The 20,335-nt window shown below is 41.2% G+C and overlaps 1 protein-coding gene across 4 annotated transcripts in view; it reads left to right on the top strand.

The window, feature by feature from the left end:
* The window catches only part of CHCHD3 (coiled-coil-helix-coiled-coil-helix domain containing 3), a 281,617-nt gene that overhangs the window by 94,962 nt on the left and 166,320 nt on the right, over positions 1 to 20,335 (top strand). For all 4 annotated transcript variants that reach the window (XM_066362730.1, XM_066362731.1, XM_066362729.1 and 1 more), the window contains exon 4: positions 12,923 to 13,040. In XM_066362730.1, coding sequence (XP_066218827.1) covers positions 12,923 to 13,040 — 118 coding nt within the window. The remainder of the gene's footprint in view (positions 1 to 12,922; positions 13,041 to 20,335) is intronic.

Below are 20,335 nucleotides of genomic sequence, written 5' to 3'. Positions count from 1 at the left end.
GTTTATTTAAAGAGGCATCTTGATTTCATAGATCCTGAAGCATGGGGGGTGGGAAATGAGCCCACACACGTTCGAGTTGATGAAATACATTAAGTTCTATATAGATGGAAATAAAGGGAAGTGACGGGAGTGGTGATAATTAAACGATATAAGGCACCTCACTGAGCTTCAGAAAGACTGGCACCTGCAAGTGGACAGGTCTGTTCTAGGAGGGATTGGGAGAAAAGATGTCCACCTTGTCATCGACGGCTAACGCTCCTGAACCTAAGTGTCGAGGGCAACTCTTACAAGCTTCCCGACAGGACCACGGATCTGTAACGGAAATGGGATCAGTCTGGATTTAGGCTTTTCTCTGTCAAACTGGAAACTGGGCGGTGCAATGACCTCCGGGGAGCCCTGAGAAAAAGGACAGAAATCCCCAAATCCTTTTTTTTGGATGGATTCAAGTTCATTCCCCCTCCCCTTTTATTGAATTTATAGGGGTGACATTGGCTAACTAAATTACACAAGTTTTAGCTGTACAATTCTACAGTACATCATCATACACTGTATTCTCTGTTCACCCCCCCAAGTCTTCATCAATCACCATTTATACCCCCAAACCCCCAAATTCTGTGTTGAGCTCTCATTTACCTGTCGGGGTGAAAAAGAGACTTCCAGATAGGCAAGGATTTAGAGAATTTATTAATGTTATCAGCTAGCAGCCAGAATCCATTAAGGAGACAAAACACATCAGTTATTTTTATAAAGAGAGTTTAATATAAGAATTGTTAATGAGGCATTTGAGCTGAAAAGGCAAAAACCCAACCCCCTTCCCCCAACAACGCCACAAAGGCAGTGCTGTTTGGTAGAAATATAGTCTGAACTATTTATGAAATTAAAACATTTCTAGTAGCCACGTCAAAAAACATAAAATAAAGAAATAAGTGAAAATAATTTAAAGATATTTTATTTCCCCCAGTATATCCAAGATGATCATTTTTACATGTAATCAATGTGGACCTTATTTATGAGATATATTGCATTTCTGTTTTCATGCTAAGTATTAAAAATCCAGTGTGTTTTATTGCTCACCCATCTCAGTTGGACAAGCTGCATTCTGTGGGCTCCAGGCCCCATGTGGGTGATAGCGATGGCTTGGGCAGCACAGCCCTAAGGTATCCCAGAGGTGGCCCTGGCAGGAGACAGCAGGAGCCGTTCCAGTACTGCACTTTGGACAAGGAAGGGGCTCTGGGACTGCAGTCCAGGTATCTGAGGAGGGGGTGCCTCCTGCCTGGAGGGGCTTCTCTGTCTTTGAGCTTGGAGGAGAGGCAGGGGGTCTGGGATGCAGATTTTTGAGGAGCCTCCCTGTGGGTGGGCTGGTATCTCCAGAGTGTGGGATTTATGAGGTTGATCTTGCACGTGTGAGCAAACTGCACACTGGATTTGACTGCTGCTGCAGGAGCCGGCTGGTGCGCAGCAGAGAGGCCCGAGTGATGCTAGAAGGCATGGACTGCAAACAGGGCAACCATTTCTCCCTCCAGCCTGGCCACCACCCTCTGGCTCCCTCTATTGGTGGAGCCTAACAGGGACCTTGCTGCAAAGCACACCTGTGGTTAAGAGATTCTCAGCTCCCACGTCACAAAGCAGAGGATAGAAGACGGGTGTGACACTGGGAATCATAGTTAAATATCTGACAGCCTGGTCCATCTTAGGGAAATGGAAATGCTTGCAAAAGCAATGCTAACCACATCACACATTGATTACAACAGAGATCTTAATATAGAGAACTGTGGAGAGGAGCAGAAGTGCCTGGGACAATCAGTCTTTGTGTTGTGCACGTGAATGATTGGGAACATCTAAAGGTACTAATAAGGATTCTTGAAATTGAAGAGAACTCCTTAAAAAGAAAACCAAGAATTGTATGAATTGAATGCACTGAACTCTTTCTTAGCTAAGAGTTGGGTTGGAAAAATCAAAGTATGCAAATGATATCCTCTTACTGAGTTCGCAGAGTGTAGTGGTTGAGAAAATAGTAGGAATTGTGTTCTTAAACAGTAGTAGGGAAGAAAGTGTACATGAGTGTTAAGGAAGGGAATGACCACTAACCGCATCGAGAAGCACCACAGGGGAAGAGAATGTCTGGTAACGTGATATAACTGGGAAACATGGAAAGGGGAAAAAAGAGATAAAAGTAATAGTAAACATAATATAAAAACGGAAGAAATAACATTAAATGTATCAGTTGTTATACTGTTAATTGTGACTGAGCCCTGGCTGGGTTGCTCAGTTGGTTAGAGCATAGTGCCACCATGGTTGCCGGTTCTATCCCTGGTCAGGGCACATACAAGAATCAGCCAATGAATGCATAGATAAATGGAACAACAAACTCGTGTTTCTCTCTCTCCCTCCTCCTCTCTCCCTTCCCTTTTCCCTTCTCTCTCCCTTTAATCAATCAATAAAATTAAAATTAAAAAAATTGTCACTTGCCACAACTGCCATTATGTTAAAACACACACATCACCTACACACCAAGAGCTATGTATTATTTATATGACATACACTTAAAACAAAGTAATTTGTTTTAACCTTAATAAAGGTAAATTATTGGATTGGCAAAGCTATACCAAACAGAAAGAAGTTTGAGAAAAGGAATAGTTGAAGGTTATAAGCACTAAAAGAATAAAGAAACACAGTTGGATAATGGTTAACAAGCAGTTTATGAAGACAACAGTCATTAACCTTTATGTATTAGGCACGTTTGCGGTTCAGTATATGAATGAAAAATGATTAGAAATTCAAACACTGCTTGATCTTAAAAAAAATAAAGGAATTTGTGGGAATATTTTTTTCTTAAAAATGTTTACTCTGGTCTTGACGGAGGAATGCACTAAGCTTTAATGTTAAGGCATCTACCATAAGAAGAGATGGAGTGAGTTAGGTGAGGAGAATGTTGGAGAGGGATAATGCAGGTAGAGGCAGGGAGGTTGCATTTGGTGGATTCAAGCCGTAAAGCCCTTGAAGTAGAAAAGAAGTATTGATACTTTCCCTCACTAAGCCTTAGAATGGAGAATGGCAATGTCTTCTCTCTCTCTCTTTCTCTCTGGTCAAGTTTCCAGTGATTTACCAATTTATCAAGGATATAGTTTCAAAATATGTACCCTGGCAGAAATGTGTCCTTGATGGAAAGGATACATAGTGAGAGACACTGTAAAAGGCATGATGTGCTTTTGTGTACTAAAGATACTAAGATGCTGTGATACTAAGTTATGATGATGCTAAGAGGCTGTGGTTCTAAGATACCAAGATGCCCACCCCTGTCTCTCAGGCTCCTGAACCAGGAATACTGTCCCCATTTCTTATCTTCAGGAGGAGCCGTCTCCCACTATCATCTGTTCCTGTCTGAAGCTGCCCATCTCCAAAGGGGCCACTGCTTGCCAGAGTTGTTGGTGGCTTGCCCAGCTGGACCAATGCAAGGGGTTTGCCCCAGAGATACCTGCATTTGACCTTGGTTCCTTTTGCTCCAGCTGACGCTAGGGTGGTTCTCCTGCTGTGTCTTAGTCCACAGGCAACCACAGCCCCATCCAGTGGGTGTTGGCGAGGGGGGGGGCATAGATACTTTCTAAACAAGTCTTTAGTAGTAACAGGTCATGTAGGGGCATTTCCTTCCGCTACTTCTATAAAACACTTTATTTTCAAGCCCTTGCTAATATCACACAATTTAACAGTGTGTCTCTACCTCCCTACTCCTACCACTGTTAAGTTGTGTTTTGAAGAAAATGACAGTTGATGTATACTTTAAGATAAAAAGTTGATTATTTCGGTTTAAGATGTCTTTAAATGTTCAGTCAAGCCAGATAAAGAAGCAGCCATAGGTCCTTCTAGTCAGGGCAAGACGGGTGCTTCAACGTTCTGTACCTTGGGGAGAGTCACTGTGAAATCCTAAGGGAGAAGGGGGTGTATGGGCAATGGGTATGGTGACATTGACCTGTAAACTAATATTGGAATTCTTTCCAAATATAAATGCATTTTTCAGTGCAATAGGAGAGTTTATTTTATTAGAAAATGGTCTCAGAAAGTCTAAGACAGGCAGAACTTGTTTCCAAGTGAGAACTGAAATAGGTACTTCAGGTACAAAGCAGTACGCAGTGTGCATCTGGGAGGTGATCACCGAGAAGGGGGACAAGAACTACCGCGTTGTTACGGTCAGTAACCCCAGCAGTCGTCCTGGACTTCTGGGTCTGGGCTGAGCTGTCTTCCTTTCTTCCAGCATCGTTTTGAAGCTTTGCAGGAAAACCTCCAGCTTGTGACTACCTTTCAGTATGAATGAAAACAGAATCACTTGTGTTTAATGTTCTTGTAGAAAGGAAGGAAATCTTGTTGGTTAAATTCCGAACCACATTTTAAATGATACTTACGTAGAAACATCGATAACCAAAAGAAATGTCCTCTTATAATCTGAACCGGGTCATAATGCTGGTTAAATGATACTGGTTTACTAGATGTTTAGCTGGATGTCAGTTATTTCACTTTCCAAGGCAGCGTTAGTTATTGCTACGTTACCATTATATAAAGAGTACCTATATTTTATAGTATTAAACTATGCTTGCACTCTGTGTTCATTCTTTCAAAAATATTTATGTAATGCCTGCCAAAAGCCAGGCACTTTTTAGTGTCTGGGCCACAGTGATGCATAAGACAAACTTCTTATCCCATGGCTCACATTGTAATGTGTGTGTGTGTGTGTATATATATCTTCTGTAAGAATGCGGGCTCCGAAGTCAGGCTGTCCAGCTGCCCCTCTCACTGGCCTTCAGGCCTTGGTCAAATGACTTATAACTTCAGTAAGCTTTGGTTTTACGTCCCTTCTTTGTACCATTAACATCCTTATCTGAAATAAAGAATTGATTTGATAAGGCTGTTGTGAAGATTACATGAGTCGTATCTGTCAGCTGCTTAAAACAGTATTGGGCTCATAGCATTAATAAGTGCTCACTCTTCCTCTGTTACACATACACTATTGCATACAGGTACGTATGGGTACATATGATATATGAGTAGAAGTAGACGGTGGCTGTGTTAACACCCCTTTCTATGTATTTATTTCAGAATCTCAATGGACACACATTCCTTCCAAGATTTTAAGTAATTTGATCTGAGAAGTATTACACTTGCTATGTACTTTTATTTTTGTAAGGTCTTATTAATAGAAAGCTGTGCATTTCTTCTGTCATTATTTTTAGTGGTCTTGTAATTAGTTTTTGAACCACCAGCTCAGCTTTTCTATTAAATAAAATGAATAGTAAACAGTATTTTGAATGCTCGTTCAGCATGTCCTGACAAAGTATGATGCATTGAAGTAAAATCCATCATTAGCATTGACCATGACCTCTGAGGTTGGAGCCCCTCATTTTTCTCTTCCAGTGTTTGAATCTGTCTTTCTGAGTCAAGTACATTGCAGTGCTTTGCGGATATTGTCTGTGTATAATGGTCATAGTTTAATTTTAGATAAATCATTTTATCAAATTCCTTTATCTCTAATGGTCTCAGCCTCCCATTTATTCTTACCCATTATCTGAAGTTTTTATCAGCTTTCCCTCAGTGATATAATGACCTTATATATTAAATTATAGAGTAATTTTCTAAGCTAGAACTATATAGAATTACTTATGCGTCACCCTACATGAAGATAAATTGGAGAGTTTGTGAATGGCCAAGTGAGCAGGACGCAAGTTCAGGGAAACATTTAGGACCGTTGAAAGTTAAGCCATGTTGGGAAAGGGCCACTAATAGTTTTCACTCCCACAAACTCTGACTGGATATACGAAGAACAAATAAAAAGTGAAATTGTTTTAAAATCATGACAAATAATAGAGGGTTGTAAAACTGTCCTTATATGACCACAGAAGTGAGTGAAGGAAGGGAGGCTAATTTCTAGAGGGGATTTACCCTTGGGGAGGTTATGAAACATGTCTGTGGAAATCATCAGTTTGGGGCATTTCAGGTCTCCTGTGTCCTTTTCCACATCCCAGTGCTTCTCATGTGCAAAGAAATAAAGGGTGATAGTAATTCCTTCACCTTGGAAGATAATGCAGTTGAATGAATATTATAAAATTTAAAAAATGCCCTGGCCGGTTGGCTCAGTGGTAGAGCATCAGCCTGGTGTGCAGGAGTCCCGGGTTCGATTCCCGGCCAGGGCACACAGGAGAAGCGCCCATCTGCTTCTCCACCCCTCCCCCTCTCCTTCCTCTCTGTCTCTCTCTTCCCCTCCCGCAGCCAAGGCTCCATTGGAGCAAAGTTTGCCCGGGCGCTGGGGATGGCTCTGTGGCCTCTGCCTCAGGCGCTAGAATGGCTCTGATTATGGCAGAGCGACGCCCCAAGATGGGCAGAGCATCGCCTCCTGGTGGGCATGCCAGGTGGATCCCGGTCTGGCGCATCCTGGTCAGGCGCATGCGGGAGTCTGTCTGACTGCCTCCCTGTTTCCAGCTTTGGAAAAATACAAAAAAAAAAAAAAAAAAAAAAAAGAAAGGAAAGAAAAAGAAAATTTTAAAAATGCCTTGTTAAAGTTAACTTCAAAATGCCCTTCCCACTTTCTTAAACTTGTTAGGTTCTTTGGAATAAAATAAGATTGGCAAGTTTTATATATAGAACTAGATTTAATATACTAGGTATCTGTGAGAGCTGAATGGCTGTGAGTGGTTTATTGTTATTTTTCTTTTCCATTTAAAAGAACAGTTTCTAATAATATTCATGATAGGAAATTGGCTTGGCTTTTAGAAATTGATATTGCTGGTGTAGCTTAAATCTCTTACCTGGTTGAGAATACTCTGGTAAGAGGAGCTAGGTTGCCTGGGTTCCTGGTGTAAGGGCAGAGCTGACTGGTGTTTGTTTCATTAAACTTGGCCACGCAATCCAATTACTTAATGCAAATAAGAAAAGTTTACACTAAACTCCTACTATTTTGCTTAAAATTCTAGAGAGTTTAAATGAGGAGATAGATAGGTATTTAAAGGAAGGAAATTTAAATGAAACTTACTACCATAGGCTTAAGGCAGAGTAGGCTTAGGCCAGGAGATCTCAGATGATAGTAGGAAATGCCAGCAAGTAAAGAGAATGTATTCTCCAAGATACTTGGGATGTTTGGTTTTATTTTGAGATAATTAGTAAGTCTTTGGAAACCCACGTTAATAATGAAAGGCTGGTTTCTATCTCTTGCCTTCTTTTCACCTAACAGGGACCTTTGAAGTCAAGTGCTGCTGCCTTTCATTGTCAGCCAGCACTGGTCTCTTCTTTCTTTTGTGTGTGTTTACAAAACAGCCTGGCTTCTGAATTAGAGCCCCGGCAGCCTTCAGAGAGGCCTAGAAAGCAGGGTCAGCTCCTTTGGCTCAGAGTGAGAGAAAGATGGTTTAATCATAGGGACATCTGCCTTTCATAGAGGGTCACTGAATAGGGCGGCTCGCTGGAATATAAACCGAGGGTGCGGGAGAGGAAGTGCTGAAGAGAACGGGGCGCTTCCTTCTGAGAACACAAGCAGTTGTTCTTCGCAAAATAGTTGTTAAATGATCTAAATCAGGGGCAGTCAACCTTTTTATACCTGCCGCCCACTTTTGTGTCTCTGTTAGTAGTAAAATTTTCTAGCCTCCCACCGGTTCCACAGTAATGGTGATTTATAACGTAGGGAAGTAACTTCACTTTATAAAATCTATAAAGCAGAGTTACAGCAAGTTAAAGCATATAATAATAATTACTTACCAAGTACTTTATGTCGGATTTCACTAAGTTTGGCAGAATAAATCTTTATAAAACAACTTACTATAGTTAAATCTATCCTTTTATTTATACTGTGGTTGCTCCGCTACTGCCCACCATGAAAGCTGGAACGCCCACTAGTGGGCGGTAGGGACCAGGTTGACCAGCACTGCTCTAAAGGAACCAGGGAAAGAGGACGTAATATTTTCTTATTAGAAGAAAATATGGCTCTTGATGAATTTCACGGAGGGGAAAGTTGGGGAACGGGGAAAGTTGGGGAACGTGAGGAGTAATACAGTTTACAAATTTCTGATCTATTGCATTTAACATCTTAACGTGAAAAGGAAACCTCAACTAGTTACCCCATTTATGGGAAACTTGACCCTTCAACATAATTGGAAAGAAAGCAAAATTGTCCTCGAAAATTTTCTAAAATTTTTTTCCTCTAAACTTATGAAGGTGATTTTAAGTGTTAATGGACTGTTTTAAGCTTTGTGCTAATTTTTATTGGAAATTGTGTGTATTGAATGTTGTGTGTATATTGGGGGGGGGGTTTAAGAGATCTCTCTCAGTGATGCTCGATCTGCCAACCTTTGGTACCTGAACCAGCAGTCACAGAACTCTAAAGAAAATTCTTTCCCAATTAAAAAAAAAATCTTTCCCAGTGATTCTGGACCCAACTGGTGCTTCCACTGAGACCCGTTCTCTTTCCCCACGTTGCCAAGTTGGTGTTTGTTAGATTTCAATTCAGATATCAGCTCCGCATTCATAGAGCTTCACAGTGTCCTCACTTTTTACAAATAATGCACTTTTCAGAGTTTGAGCTTTATGAGGGTAGGGACTGTGTCTCTCATGCTCGTCATTTGACCCTCAGCCAGGGTAGTGTCTGTCACCCAATAATGACATATTGAATGAATTTGTGAATCCCATTTATTCTGACTGAGAATGTCGTTTTCCTCAAGTTGTAGGAAACTCCAAGGATGGGTGCCAACTGAGCGCAAATTCTAACACTTGGAGAAAATACTCCTTGGTTTCATTTGTTCATCACCACCACCATTCTCATGAGTTTTCACGGAATGGAGGATAATATATTCAATGTGTGATGTTTGTTTATCTTTTAACCGTAAGGGACCTTAGGATTATATATAGTTATATATGTTGACATATACTTATATATGTTATATAGTTGAACCGTGAATTTTATTTATTTACTTACTTACTTATTTATTCACTGAGAGGAAGGGAGGCAGGAGAGGAGAGAGACAGACTCCTGTATGCACCCCGACCGGGATCCACCTGGCAAGCCCACTAGGGGGCGATGCTCTGCCCAGCTGAGGCGTTGCTTCATTGTTCAACAACCGAGCTCATCGTAGCAGCTGAGGTAGAGGCTGTGGAGCCATCCTTAGTGCCCGGGGACAACTTGTTCCAGTTGAGTCATGGCCACAGGAATCGAACCTGGGACATCCACATGCTGGGCTGGTGCTCTACCATTGAGCCAACCAGCCAGGGCGTGAATCTTGAAATTTTAAAGTTGGGAAAACTTAGGGTAATTAAATTGTACTGCTGAGTTGCTGGTAGGTAATGAGAATTTGTCCTGGACCTACTGCCAGACTCTTAAAGATGCAGTCTGTTTGTAAGGGTAAACGAAAGTAATTGGAAGGATTGATTCAGATGGAAAAGTAAATTCGTTTTTAGTCCACCTGTGCCACTCCCAGGCCTCTGCAGCCAAGAGCCAAGCACAGTTTGGTGTTGATACTCCAGAGGCTCTGATAGTGTGGAGTACAGAATATCTTCTAAAATGAAATTGTTGTAGCATCCTGCTGTTTAAGTGCCTTAGTGTAGTCTCTGGGATTAGATCACAGTTGGGACACTTATAACTTGGTGGCTTGGGCTTGTGGGTTCAGCTTGCCTCTCTAGTTGTTTCTTATCTTCCCGTCTTTGTTTTCTGCCGCTGGTTTTCTCTCTTTGGTCTGTGGTTGGAAATGACACTATTCGTTCCTTCACGCGCGGGCCCATTGAACGAGTACTTGTTGAGCTCTTCCCGTGTGACAGGCACTGTTAAAGCATCAGGGACACAGCAGGGACCGAAGCAGCCCAGATCCTTGCCCTTACGGAGCTTGGAGCCAGGTGGGGAAGAAATAAAGGCCTGTGAGCGGATAGGGCTGCCTGGCCATTGTTGTCAGTCTCTGATTTTAGAAGCCCTTGCAGATAATAAAAAGAAAGCAGAACTTATTGGTGAAAAATTGAAATACAGAGATGGAGAAGACAAAGCTATAAGCGGTGAACTTGGTGGTTTCCTGCTTTTTAGAGAATCCCTGCTCTCTGAATTCCTGGTGGGCACTGTTGTCATTACTGTTTTTACCTGACGTGTGGCTGCTCATTCTGTCGCCAGCGTTGTGCTGAGTGCTCTGTGTATATAGAACCCTAGAAGATAGGTACCTACCAGCCCATTTCACACTTGAGAATAACGGGACCCAGGAGCTAACTAAAGCACTCACTCATCTAGTTGGCAGTAGAGCCTTGATTTGGACCCCGGAGTTCAACTCCAAAGTGTGTGCATCTGCACCAGTATTGCAAGCTGAGAAACCTTTATTATTTACTATAACAGTGAAGAATTTTGTACTTTTTTTGCTTTTATAGCATTAACTTGCCAAAACTTTATATGTTCTTTCTTATAGTTCAGCCACTTTTAACTCCATTTTGTAATTAAAATTTATGCCATATGCAAATAAACTCAGGAAAAACATTTATTATTAAAATAAACTATTTTAAAATGTATTATACCAATTGTGGTAGATACGAGAGAGACTTAGTTGTATCGAGTTCTAATGTAACTTGTATAGTCTTCTGTATGCATCTGCAGTGCCTGTGAGCACAGTGCTTGACAAGCCACAGCTGATCCATAAACGATAGCAATTTTTAGTATTTTAGTTTCCATCTCACATATAAAATAGAGCGTATTTTTTACTTGCCAATGATGTACTTGTAAAAATACTTCACTGCTCAGTTTGGGAATTTGACTCAGTAGCCTCAAAACGATGTTCTTATGTGGGCCACTTCCTTTTTGATGACTCTCCTTTTCTTTATCTCCGGGATTTATTTGGGTGAAACTACCTTTTGGTAATGGAAGGCTGTGGCCCCCAAACTTGACAGTGTGTATCAGAATCAGCTGAAGAGCTTACTAAGAGACAGCTGGGCACCCCGAGTTTCTGCTCGCAGCTGGTGTGGGGGGCTGTCTAAGCACATGCATCTTTAACAAGCTCCCAGGTGATGCTGTGGGTGCTGCTGGCATGTGGACCACACTGTCAGAACTGCTGCTGTCGGGAAGTGACAGGACTTCTGGTTATTGCTGTTCTCTTATAGTCATACATGTCCACTGAGTTAATGTATGGACTCACGATGTTGCTGCTCTTATTGTGAAATCGATTTTGATATAATATAGAGGAACTTGGTCTGTATAGGTGTAATTGCTCTTATCGCTTAAGAAAAATTTTCTTTTGCATTAGAGCAGTGGTAGTCAACCTGGTCCCTACCGCCCACTAGTGGGCATTCCAGCTTTCATGGTGGACGGTAGCGGAGCAACCACAGTATAAATAAAGATAGATTTAACTATAGTAAGTTGTTTTATAAAGATTTATTCTGCCAAACTTAGCGAAAATCCGACATAAAGTACTTGGTAAGTAATTATTATTATATGCTTTAACTTGCTGTAACTCTGCTTTATAAATTTTATAAAGTAAAGTTACTTTCTTACTTTATAAATCATCATTACTGTGGAACCAGTGGGCGGTTAGAATATTTTACTACTAACAGAGATACAAAAGTGGGTAGTAGGTATAAAAAGGTTGACTACCCCTTCATTAGAGGATTTCAAAGTGTTGGATTTAATTTGTTTCTATTATTCAGCTTTATTCCAGAACACAGTTTTTAGGGGGAAAGCATCATAACTTTGGGGCATATTTTACATGGTGATTTTATCTAATTAATTTCTGAGAATTACAGGGTATCAGGATGATGTAGCAATTTAAAAATAGTAACATTTTTTTTTTCTCTTGAAAAATTCTCTTTTCAGTAATTTTTGGAAACTAAATTTGATAGACTAGTATGGAGTTTAATTTGTTCCTCATCATTTCCACTTACAAAGTAGAGTTCACTCAGAATTTCACTTATACCAACATCACAATTTTAGCTTTTCCTTTCAAAGCGTCGCTTAAACCTTTGGGGATAGGTTGGTATAGAGGGGCTATTCTCTCCAAGAAGAAAAGGCAATCAGAAAATCTTTGTCCATGAAATGAGACTGAAATGTACTCTCGTTTATCTGAATACCTTTATGTGCCAGGCTCTGTGGTGAAGATTGGTGCCAAAGCAATTTATCTTTTTCATGAACAATGAGGGGTTTTAGTGGATTGTAACTTAATACGATCTAATTGTGTGATGAGCTTACTGATAAACCTAATGCAGGCAGATGCTTTATTAACAGAATTAGCATTGTGTGCAGGTCCTGGGAGGCATAGTTCTGCTGTTCTGTTTTTCTAGACCATGTCTGCAGAGGTAGGTACCTTTAGTTTGGAGCTAAGGGAAGAATTGGAGTTGCTCCAGAGGTGCGGAGCCCTGCTGTTGGAAGGTCAGGCCAGTGTTGCGTATGAGGATTGTTGGAGAATGGGAGTCATTCACTGGGAGGGAAGACATCTTAACAGTGTTTTTTGTTCCCTGCCATACTGTAAGCTCCATGAGGACGGGGACACGTCTGTCTTGCTTAGCACTGCATCATCGGCCTCCTAAGTGTCTGCTGTGTATCCAGTACACGGGTGGTTTCAGTCAGTTTTGAGGGGAAGAGATGGTCACTTTCAAATATCTGTCTTGTAGATGGCTTGCTAATTATATTTATTACTTATATCTCCACAGGGCAGATGGCGGCACCAGGGATATAATTTTTAAGTGGGCGGATTTCAGTTGTACCTAAAAAGAACTTTGTAAAACCAGCTTAGCAGTCACATTGATAACCTTCATGGATTCTGTTATTTTAACTGCTCGGGGAAAGGTTGCATAGGGATTTGCCAGGAAAATATACTTGCTTTTGATAAACTATGGGTCCAGACAATTTCAGCTGTTTCTCTTTTTACTTAAATCGTTTATTAAAGAATAAGCCAATAAAATGTTATCTTTCTGAGTTAGATCTTTCTTATCTTTCCAGACTAAAACAAAGCAAAGAACTGGACCGAGAGAGGGCTCTTGCCAACGAGCAGCTAACCAGAGCTATCCTTCGAGAGCGGATATCGAGTGAGGAGGACCGTACCAAGGCCAAGCACCTGGTGAGGATGACAAGGGTCGTAGCAATGTCTCGTCCGCCCGGGAATCCCTAATGCCCGGTAACAGCTCAGTGCTCATGCCTGCCTTTAGTGTTGCTAAAGTTCATGCTGTCTTTGCTTAGATGTTCTTGATTCTTGCCTTTTATAAATAGTTGACAATTTGCTGACATTAACCATGAAGGACTTTTTAAGGCAGGTAACTTCAGAATGATTGACGCAAAGGGCACCCCAGAGGCAGAGATCCATGTGTCTTGCCTAACAGGATAATGTCCGTGTGTGTCCCTCCTCCCTCCCCTTGGGTTTTGTTGCATTTGAACACTCGGGCGAGCAGCCTGGCTGGTTTCTGTCTGAGAAGCCTCCAGCAGAGCTGAGTGAGGTTGCATCAGTTGCTTTCTGGGCTTTAGAAAGGGGAAAACATAAAGCACGAAGTTTCAGAACCATCTTTTTAAAGAAAAGAAATGATTGGAAAACATTCTTTTTCAATTGAAAGACCACATACACATATCTAAAAATGATTAATAGAAAGAAGAAAGTTGAAAAGGCACCCGTCAGTCTGTCATTCTCTCGCAATCACTGTTTACATTGGGGTGTGTTTCCCTATGGACAGTTCTTATTCCTGAATCTGTTACATATTTAAGAACTTGGGTAATGCTGCATACAGTGTTTAGCATCAGGAACATTTTCTTCTTTTTTTGTTTTGTTTTTTTAAATTATTTTTATTTATTTATTCATTTAGAGAAGAGAGAGAGAGAGAAAGAAGGAGGGGAGGAGCAGGAAGCATCAACTCCCATCTGTGCCTTGACAGGGCAAGCCCAGGTTTGAATCGGCGACCTTGGCATTCCAGGTCGACTTGATCCACTGCACCACCACAGGTCAGGTCCAGGAACATTTTCTAATGTGACCAAATGTCCTTCTAAAATGTAATTTTAATGGCTGAGTAATATCCAGTCTTCTGTGTGCAGCGTAATTTATGAAAGATACGAGTGGAACATCTCTGGGTGAAGCCTGGGGGTCCTGATTGCTCCCTTCCCACTTCAGCCTTCCTGGAAACCCACATGTAACATCTCAGAACCATAGAGCCACTGGAGGGTAGTGGGGAACTTGTTGGGGCAGTAGAATGTGATTCTGTACTAGAGAACTGTGAATGCCCGGTTGAGGGCGATTTCCTTAGTTTAGCAGGCAAATGGGAATTGTTAAAAAAATTTTTTTTAAAGGTCAGTTTCTGTTCTCTCCTATTCTTTCTCTTGGTCCTTTATTTTGAAAAGCTAAACTATGACCTATATACCCATAGAAGAAATTATAGGAAGTTAATGTGTAATGGATGAATTTATTACTCTAGTGACTCGTCCAGGGTCCAGGCTGAATGGGTAGACAGTGAAGCCAGAAGAGGGATGATGAATTAAGAAAGAAATGTTAAGGGACTGGCCGGTAGCCATCGTGAAAGACGCATATATTAAGTGGAACTGAGGCTAAGGGATGCGACAGGATCACCGTTTATCCCAAAAGGGGGATAATCTCAGCATTAGAGACACTAAGTGTTGAGTGATTCAGTCGTTGAGGATCTCTGCTGTACCCTTGAGAGTCATTTTCACCAATGTCACTGCCTCCCAGTTGGAGGAGTGGAGAGGGTTAATAGTGCTTATGTTCAAGGAGGGTGGTGGCTCTAGCTTTCAGTTCCTAGTGGGTGGAAGAATCCTTGATGGGATTTTTTTTTGTGCCCCAACTTTTGTCTCTTACCTTTGAAGTACTCTTTTCTCTCCTTATTTGTGGCTAAATTTGGACATATTGTCATGTTGGGTTTTTTTAGTTCAGAGAGATAAGCAAGATTGGGATTTAAAAATATCCTCATTAGATATACTTGCATGCATATGACAAAGTGTAAAAAGTTTTCACTTTTGTGAAAGTATAAGAATATCTTATGTAATAGTAACTAAAATCTTATGTAATATAGTTTGGGGGGAATAGCCATCTTCGGCCAATTTTTCTCTTTGGAGCTGACAAATCCTGTCTATTGCATGCATAAATGTTTTAGCACATTAAGCATTAGAAACTAGCATTGTAGCTTCCGTTTTGTTAAGGCTCTTCTTTACTGACTCTGGGGTTGCAGAATACAGATGGCAAATTACTGTGCTCTTCTCTCCTAAATTTCAGCATCTATTGTAATATTAGCCAAATAAAGCCCTCAAAGCACTTAGGAAATAAAAATGGAATTAATACAATAGGATTATAGCTGATTCAGGGGATCCCATCCTGGCCTGAGTGGTCTCAGACAGCTGGGTGATAGTTCATGGTCACAGCAACATGGTTGCTTACAGTAATTTAGGTGCCCAGTGACTCTCAACTTATTTACCAAATTACCCCCTTTATTGTTATCATTTATTGTAATAGAAGACATGTATATTCTGTGGGTAAACATCAGAAAATAAAGACAAAAAATATCAAATTATTAAATTACCACTATCCAGAGATGACTACTGTTAAGTTCTGGTTTATTGTTTTTATATTCCTTTTTACATTCCACTAACTGTATAAAACATTCATATTAATATTGGTGTGAGTATGTATCCCTCAACAAGAAGGTAATTAATAGTTTTGTATAACTCTTACAATGACCTTCACATTGAAAAAATTTAGACTATATGGTGGAGGTCTTTCTATACTAATAAGTTTATACTTGTATGATCAGTTTTAATGGTTGACTGTATATCACTGGATTTTCTTTCTTTCTTTTTCTTTCTTTTTTTTTTTTAACAGCAGAAGGAGGGGAGATAGGCAGACTCCCTCATGCATCTCGACTAGGATCCACCTAGCAACCCCATCAGGGCCGATGCTCTAGTACTGAGCTATTTTTAGCACCTGAGGGCAGTATGCTCCAGGAGAGCCATCCTCAATGCCTGGTGCCAAGTTTGAACCAATCAAGCCACTGGCTGAAGGAGGGAAAGAGGGAGAGAAGGGAGGGGAGAGTGGGAGGAAGAAGCAGATGGTTGCTTTTCCTGTGTGCCCTGACTGGAAATCAAACCCAGGATGTTCATACACTGGTCCAATGCTCTATCCACTGAGCCACCAGTCAGGGCTCCCCTAATTATAAGAATAATACAGGAATATTGTGGAAAACTTAGAAAATATAAAAATTACTAAGGAACTACCTCATATCCGTTGGGATGGATACTGTCAAAAAGACAGCAGCAAGATTGACAAGTATAAAATGGTGCAGCCACTGTGGAAAACAGTATGGCAGTTCCTTAGAAAAGTAAAAATAGAACCACCATATGATTCAGCAATCCCACTTCTGGGCATTTATCCAAAAGAATTGAAAGAGTTTCAAAGAGATACTTGAATGCCCATGTTCATAGCAGCACCATTCACAATAGCCAAAAAGTGGAAGCAACCCAAATGTTCATTCGATGAATGGATAAACAAAATGTGGTATATACATACAATAGAATGTTACTTAACCTTCAAAAGGTAGGAAATTCTGACACATCATGCAGCATAGGCGAACATTGAGGACGTAATGCTCAGTGAAATAAGCCAGACATAAAAAAATAAACAGTTCATGACTCTACTTCCATTAAGTATCTAGAGTAGTGAGATTTATAGAGATGATAAGAGGGAGGGTGGTTGCCAGGAACTGGGGTGGGTGGGGAGGGAGGGAGGAATGGAGAGCTTTTTAATGGGGATGGAGTTTCAGTTTTGTAGGCTGCAGAGAATTCTGGAGGTTGTTTGCACACCGATGTGAAGGTATTCTGTATCCCTGAACTGTGTACACTTCCTAAATGGTTAAGATGGTCAATTTTATGTTATATGACTTTTACCACAATTAAAAGTTAGAAAAATCATTAATGTAGTAAGCAATATTGCACACATAATTAATGTTGAGGGAGTATAAAGTTCTTTTTGCCTCCCCCCCAGTGGATACCGTCCAGGTTTTCAGATTCTGTACCCCACCACCTTGTAAAATGTGTGGTGTGAACTTCAAGCCTACTATCATATATAGTCCCAAGCTGGGGAAGCGGGCACTGTCAGCACCCATGTTCATGTGAGAGTCTCCCCAGCATTGTTCCGCTGTGAGCGCTGGGCCCCCATTGCCGCCATTCTTAACCCTCATACGTGGGTCTTGGGGTGATGGCCAAACATCGATTTGTGGCTCTTTATTTAGAACCCAAATGTTGCAGCCTGTAAGAAAGTAAAGGTTAGGTTTCACACATTTGAAGGAATTGGAAAGCTGTCTTTCAGGAGAACTGGGTGGGGGGACCACAAAACTGATGTGATGTTGGTACTGTGAAATAAAACTAACTCCTCCCTCCCCCCATCTTCCTCCACCCCCCAACAGCTGACATTTAGGTTGCAGTCTCCTTAGATGTGAGTCGAGGCTTTTCTCCCCACAGTTGTAGTAGCTAGCGTTCTTGAAGCTCTTTAAAGGGCAGAGTCACGTTGGTCCTGTTGTTGAAGTTTTAAAATAGGATCAGATCAAAACTTTCCTGTTTGGAAGAGTTGCTTTAGATGGAGGAGCTGTAATTCCTGCTTTAGATTCAAGGAGAGTAGACCAGCCCTACCTCCCAGTGACTGGTACCAGTATTTTAATCAGCTAATATTACCCAGAAGTTTTGGGGGAGGCAGTTCACTGATAATTCTACCCACGTGAAAAGTTAATTAAAATTCACATTAAAGCTATGCTTCTTAGGAGCAGGAAAAACACCTCTTAAAGACTAAGTAAGAGGAAACCTGTAATGTTAACGTGACTTGACATTTTGTTGATCTTCTAAAGTCTTATAAATTTAATATTTGCTGTGTCATTAGATTATTTTTTAAAGAGAGGGCATTGTTGTTATTTTTTTGACTTTACAATTATATTTGATTTCATTTAAAAATGTCAGTAAAAATTTTATTAACTTTTTTCTCTCATTAGACTGTTTTAGCCTTAGTTGTTTCCTTTTATCACCACAGGCTTATGTTGTTGTTGTTTTTAATAAGAACTTGAAGCCCCACTTATATACTTAACGGGGTAGATACTGAAATATTCTGGAGTTTACAAACCTGAATGTGAAATAAAGTTCTTCACTCTGGACAGATGTTTTATTGAGTGCTTACTGTATGCTAGATGGAAAAGACAAAATCCTGTCCTTGAGGAGTTCACAGTAAAATGTATGAGACAGATATATATTTTTTAACTTTTTTATTTTGTGACAGAGACAGAAAGAGGGACAGATAGGGTCAGACAGACAGAAAGGGAGACAGCTGAGAAGCATCAAGTCTTTGTTGCAGCACCTCAGTTGTTCATTGATTGCTTTCTCATATGTGCCTTGACCCGGGGGGCTACAGCAGACTGAGTGACCCCTTGCTCAAGCCAGTGACCTTATGCTCACTCCAGCGACCTTGGGCTTCAAGACAGTGACTTTTGGGCTCAAGCCAGTGATCATAGGGTCATGTATATGAACCCTTGCTCAAGCTGGTGACCCCGTGCTCAAGCCAGTGACCCCATGCTCAAGTCGGATGAGCCCGTGCCCAATCGATCCTGGGTCCTCCACGTCCCAGTTTGATGCTCTACCCACTGCGCCACTGCCTGGTCAGGCAGGAGACAGATATATTTAAAATAATGTTAAAAATTGTTAATCTGTTATAGAGCCACGCTACGTCTATTTTTGCGAGAATTTTCACTTTTGTGAAAGCAGGGACTTTTTTAAACTCATTGGTGTGTCTTCACTTATCTGGTCAGCACACGTTTGAGTGCCTCTTCTCTGCCAGTGCCTAGCAGAGAGTCAACAGTCAGTGGATACTTGTTGATTGACTAAACAAAGACTTGAATCTTCTTAAACCCTGGAAATGGAGGGGAGGAAATAGGGAAGAACAGAAAAGATTGCCCAGGAAGTAGGGCCTGAGCTGAGTCCTCAGGTGTGTGTGGGCATCACACGTGGGGGTGAGGCGCGGGGTGGTGCAGGCAGAATCATAGCAGCATGGGGACCACGGGGCGCTGCGAGGAACTGCTGAGGGGCAGTCAGAGTGCGGAGTGTTGGGGGATGAGGCGGAAGAAGTTGGCACGGCCGAGATCACGAGTTTATGGACCCCTGGACTGTGTTCATCCAAGGATGTGAAGGGAGGAATGAAGTGGTTAGATGGGCAGCTTGGGAACTCATTCTAGTGAAGTGTGAAGGGTGGAACAGAGGAAGAAATGAATGGAAACAGAGGTCGTTAGTTAGATCATGAGGTGTTTTGGTCTTTTTCCTCATTTCCTTCCATCACAAAGGTATTAAACACCTACTCTGCGATAGGCCCTGGTAGTTCCTGGGGGTGGTCAGGGGCGTTCGATCTAGTTGCTTCTCCTTGCAGTCTCCAGTCTGGTGCAGGGTTTGTGCGGAGGTCAGTCTTACCTTGAGTTTCTTTTTTCTATTTCTGTTATAATTTTGAATTTGTAAAAGATAAAAACACTAAAAAAAAAAATATGGTAGGTGAATGCATAAATCTAGTTTTTGCAAATTTAAGCAGCGGTTTCACCAAATGTCATTTTTCATCCCCAGTTTCCTTTTTGTCTGAAACATACCAGTGAAGCAATCAAGAGGAATTGATTAATTTTGTGCTGTGTCCTTTTCAGTGTTTTGTTTGTGCTACATACTGTGACAGTTGAAATTTCATGGTAAAAGACAAAAAGGTTTTGAATTTGGGATCTGGGGGGAAATGACTAAATTAAAGGAAGTAGATAAGACTACCACTGCTGCTCAGAAATATGTGAGGTCCTGCCAGGGCAAAGGGTACAGTTGGGGGTTGTCATTTTGGTATCAACAAGGTCCGTGCTCAACAGTTCTGTGGAGAAGATCATTGAGTATCAGTTGGGGCTCTTGGTATTGTTAAAATTAACCAGATGAAGGGAGTGGCGATATAGTCTCAGGTATCCCAGGTTCTTTTATTGGGCACTTAAATATACTTTTTTGGGGTGCAATTTAGTACTTTGATCTTAACCTCTACTGATGGGACTGCTCTGGTTCTACATGCCATGTGCCAGTTTTCTTGCTATAGACATTACACCCCTATTGTTTTGACAAGCATGAAGTATTAATTGCTTGCACTTCCAAAAAGGAAGGTGTTGATTCTGAGTTGCTTTTTTGAACTATTTAAAGATAGGAGTTTCAACTTGATGTGTGAGGGATCTAAGCCGTTGAGATCTGTTTTCCTCAATGTTATTGGTGAGAACGAGAACTGGGAGACATTTGCAAGTCCAGTGCCTGCTAACTCTTGCTCGGTAAGGATCTTACCGGGAAGTCTGCAGGGCAGCATCCCTCAGGACCAGTGGGCGCAGAGCGTGC

This window comes from Saccopteryx leptura, chromosome 2 (genome assembly GCF_036850995.1).
Source record: "Saccopteryx leptura isolate mSacLep1 chromosome 2, mSacLep1_pri_phased_curated, whole genome shotgun sequence".
Lineage (NCBI taxonomy): Eukaryota > Metazoa > Chordata > Mammalia > Chiroptera > Emballonuridae > Saccopteryx > Saccopteryx leptura.
The sequence above is the reverse complement of the archived record's forward strand: the minus strand, read 5'-3'. Positions and strand labels throughout refer to the sequence as shown.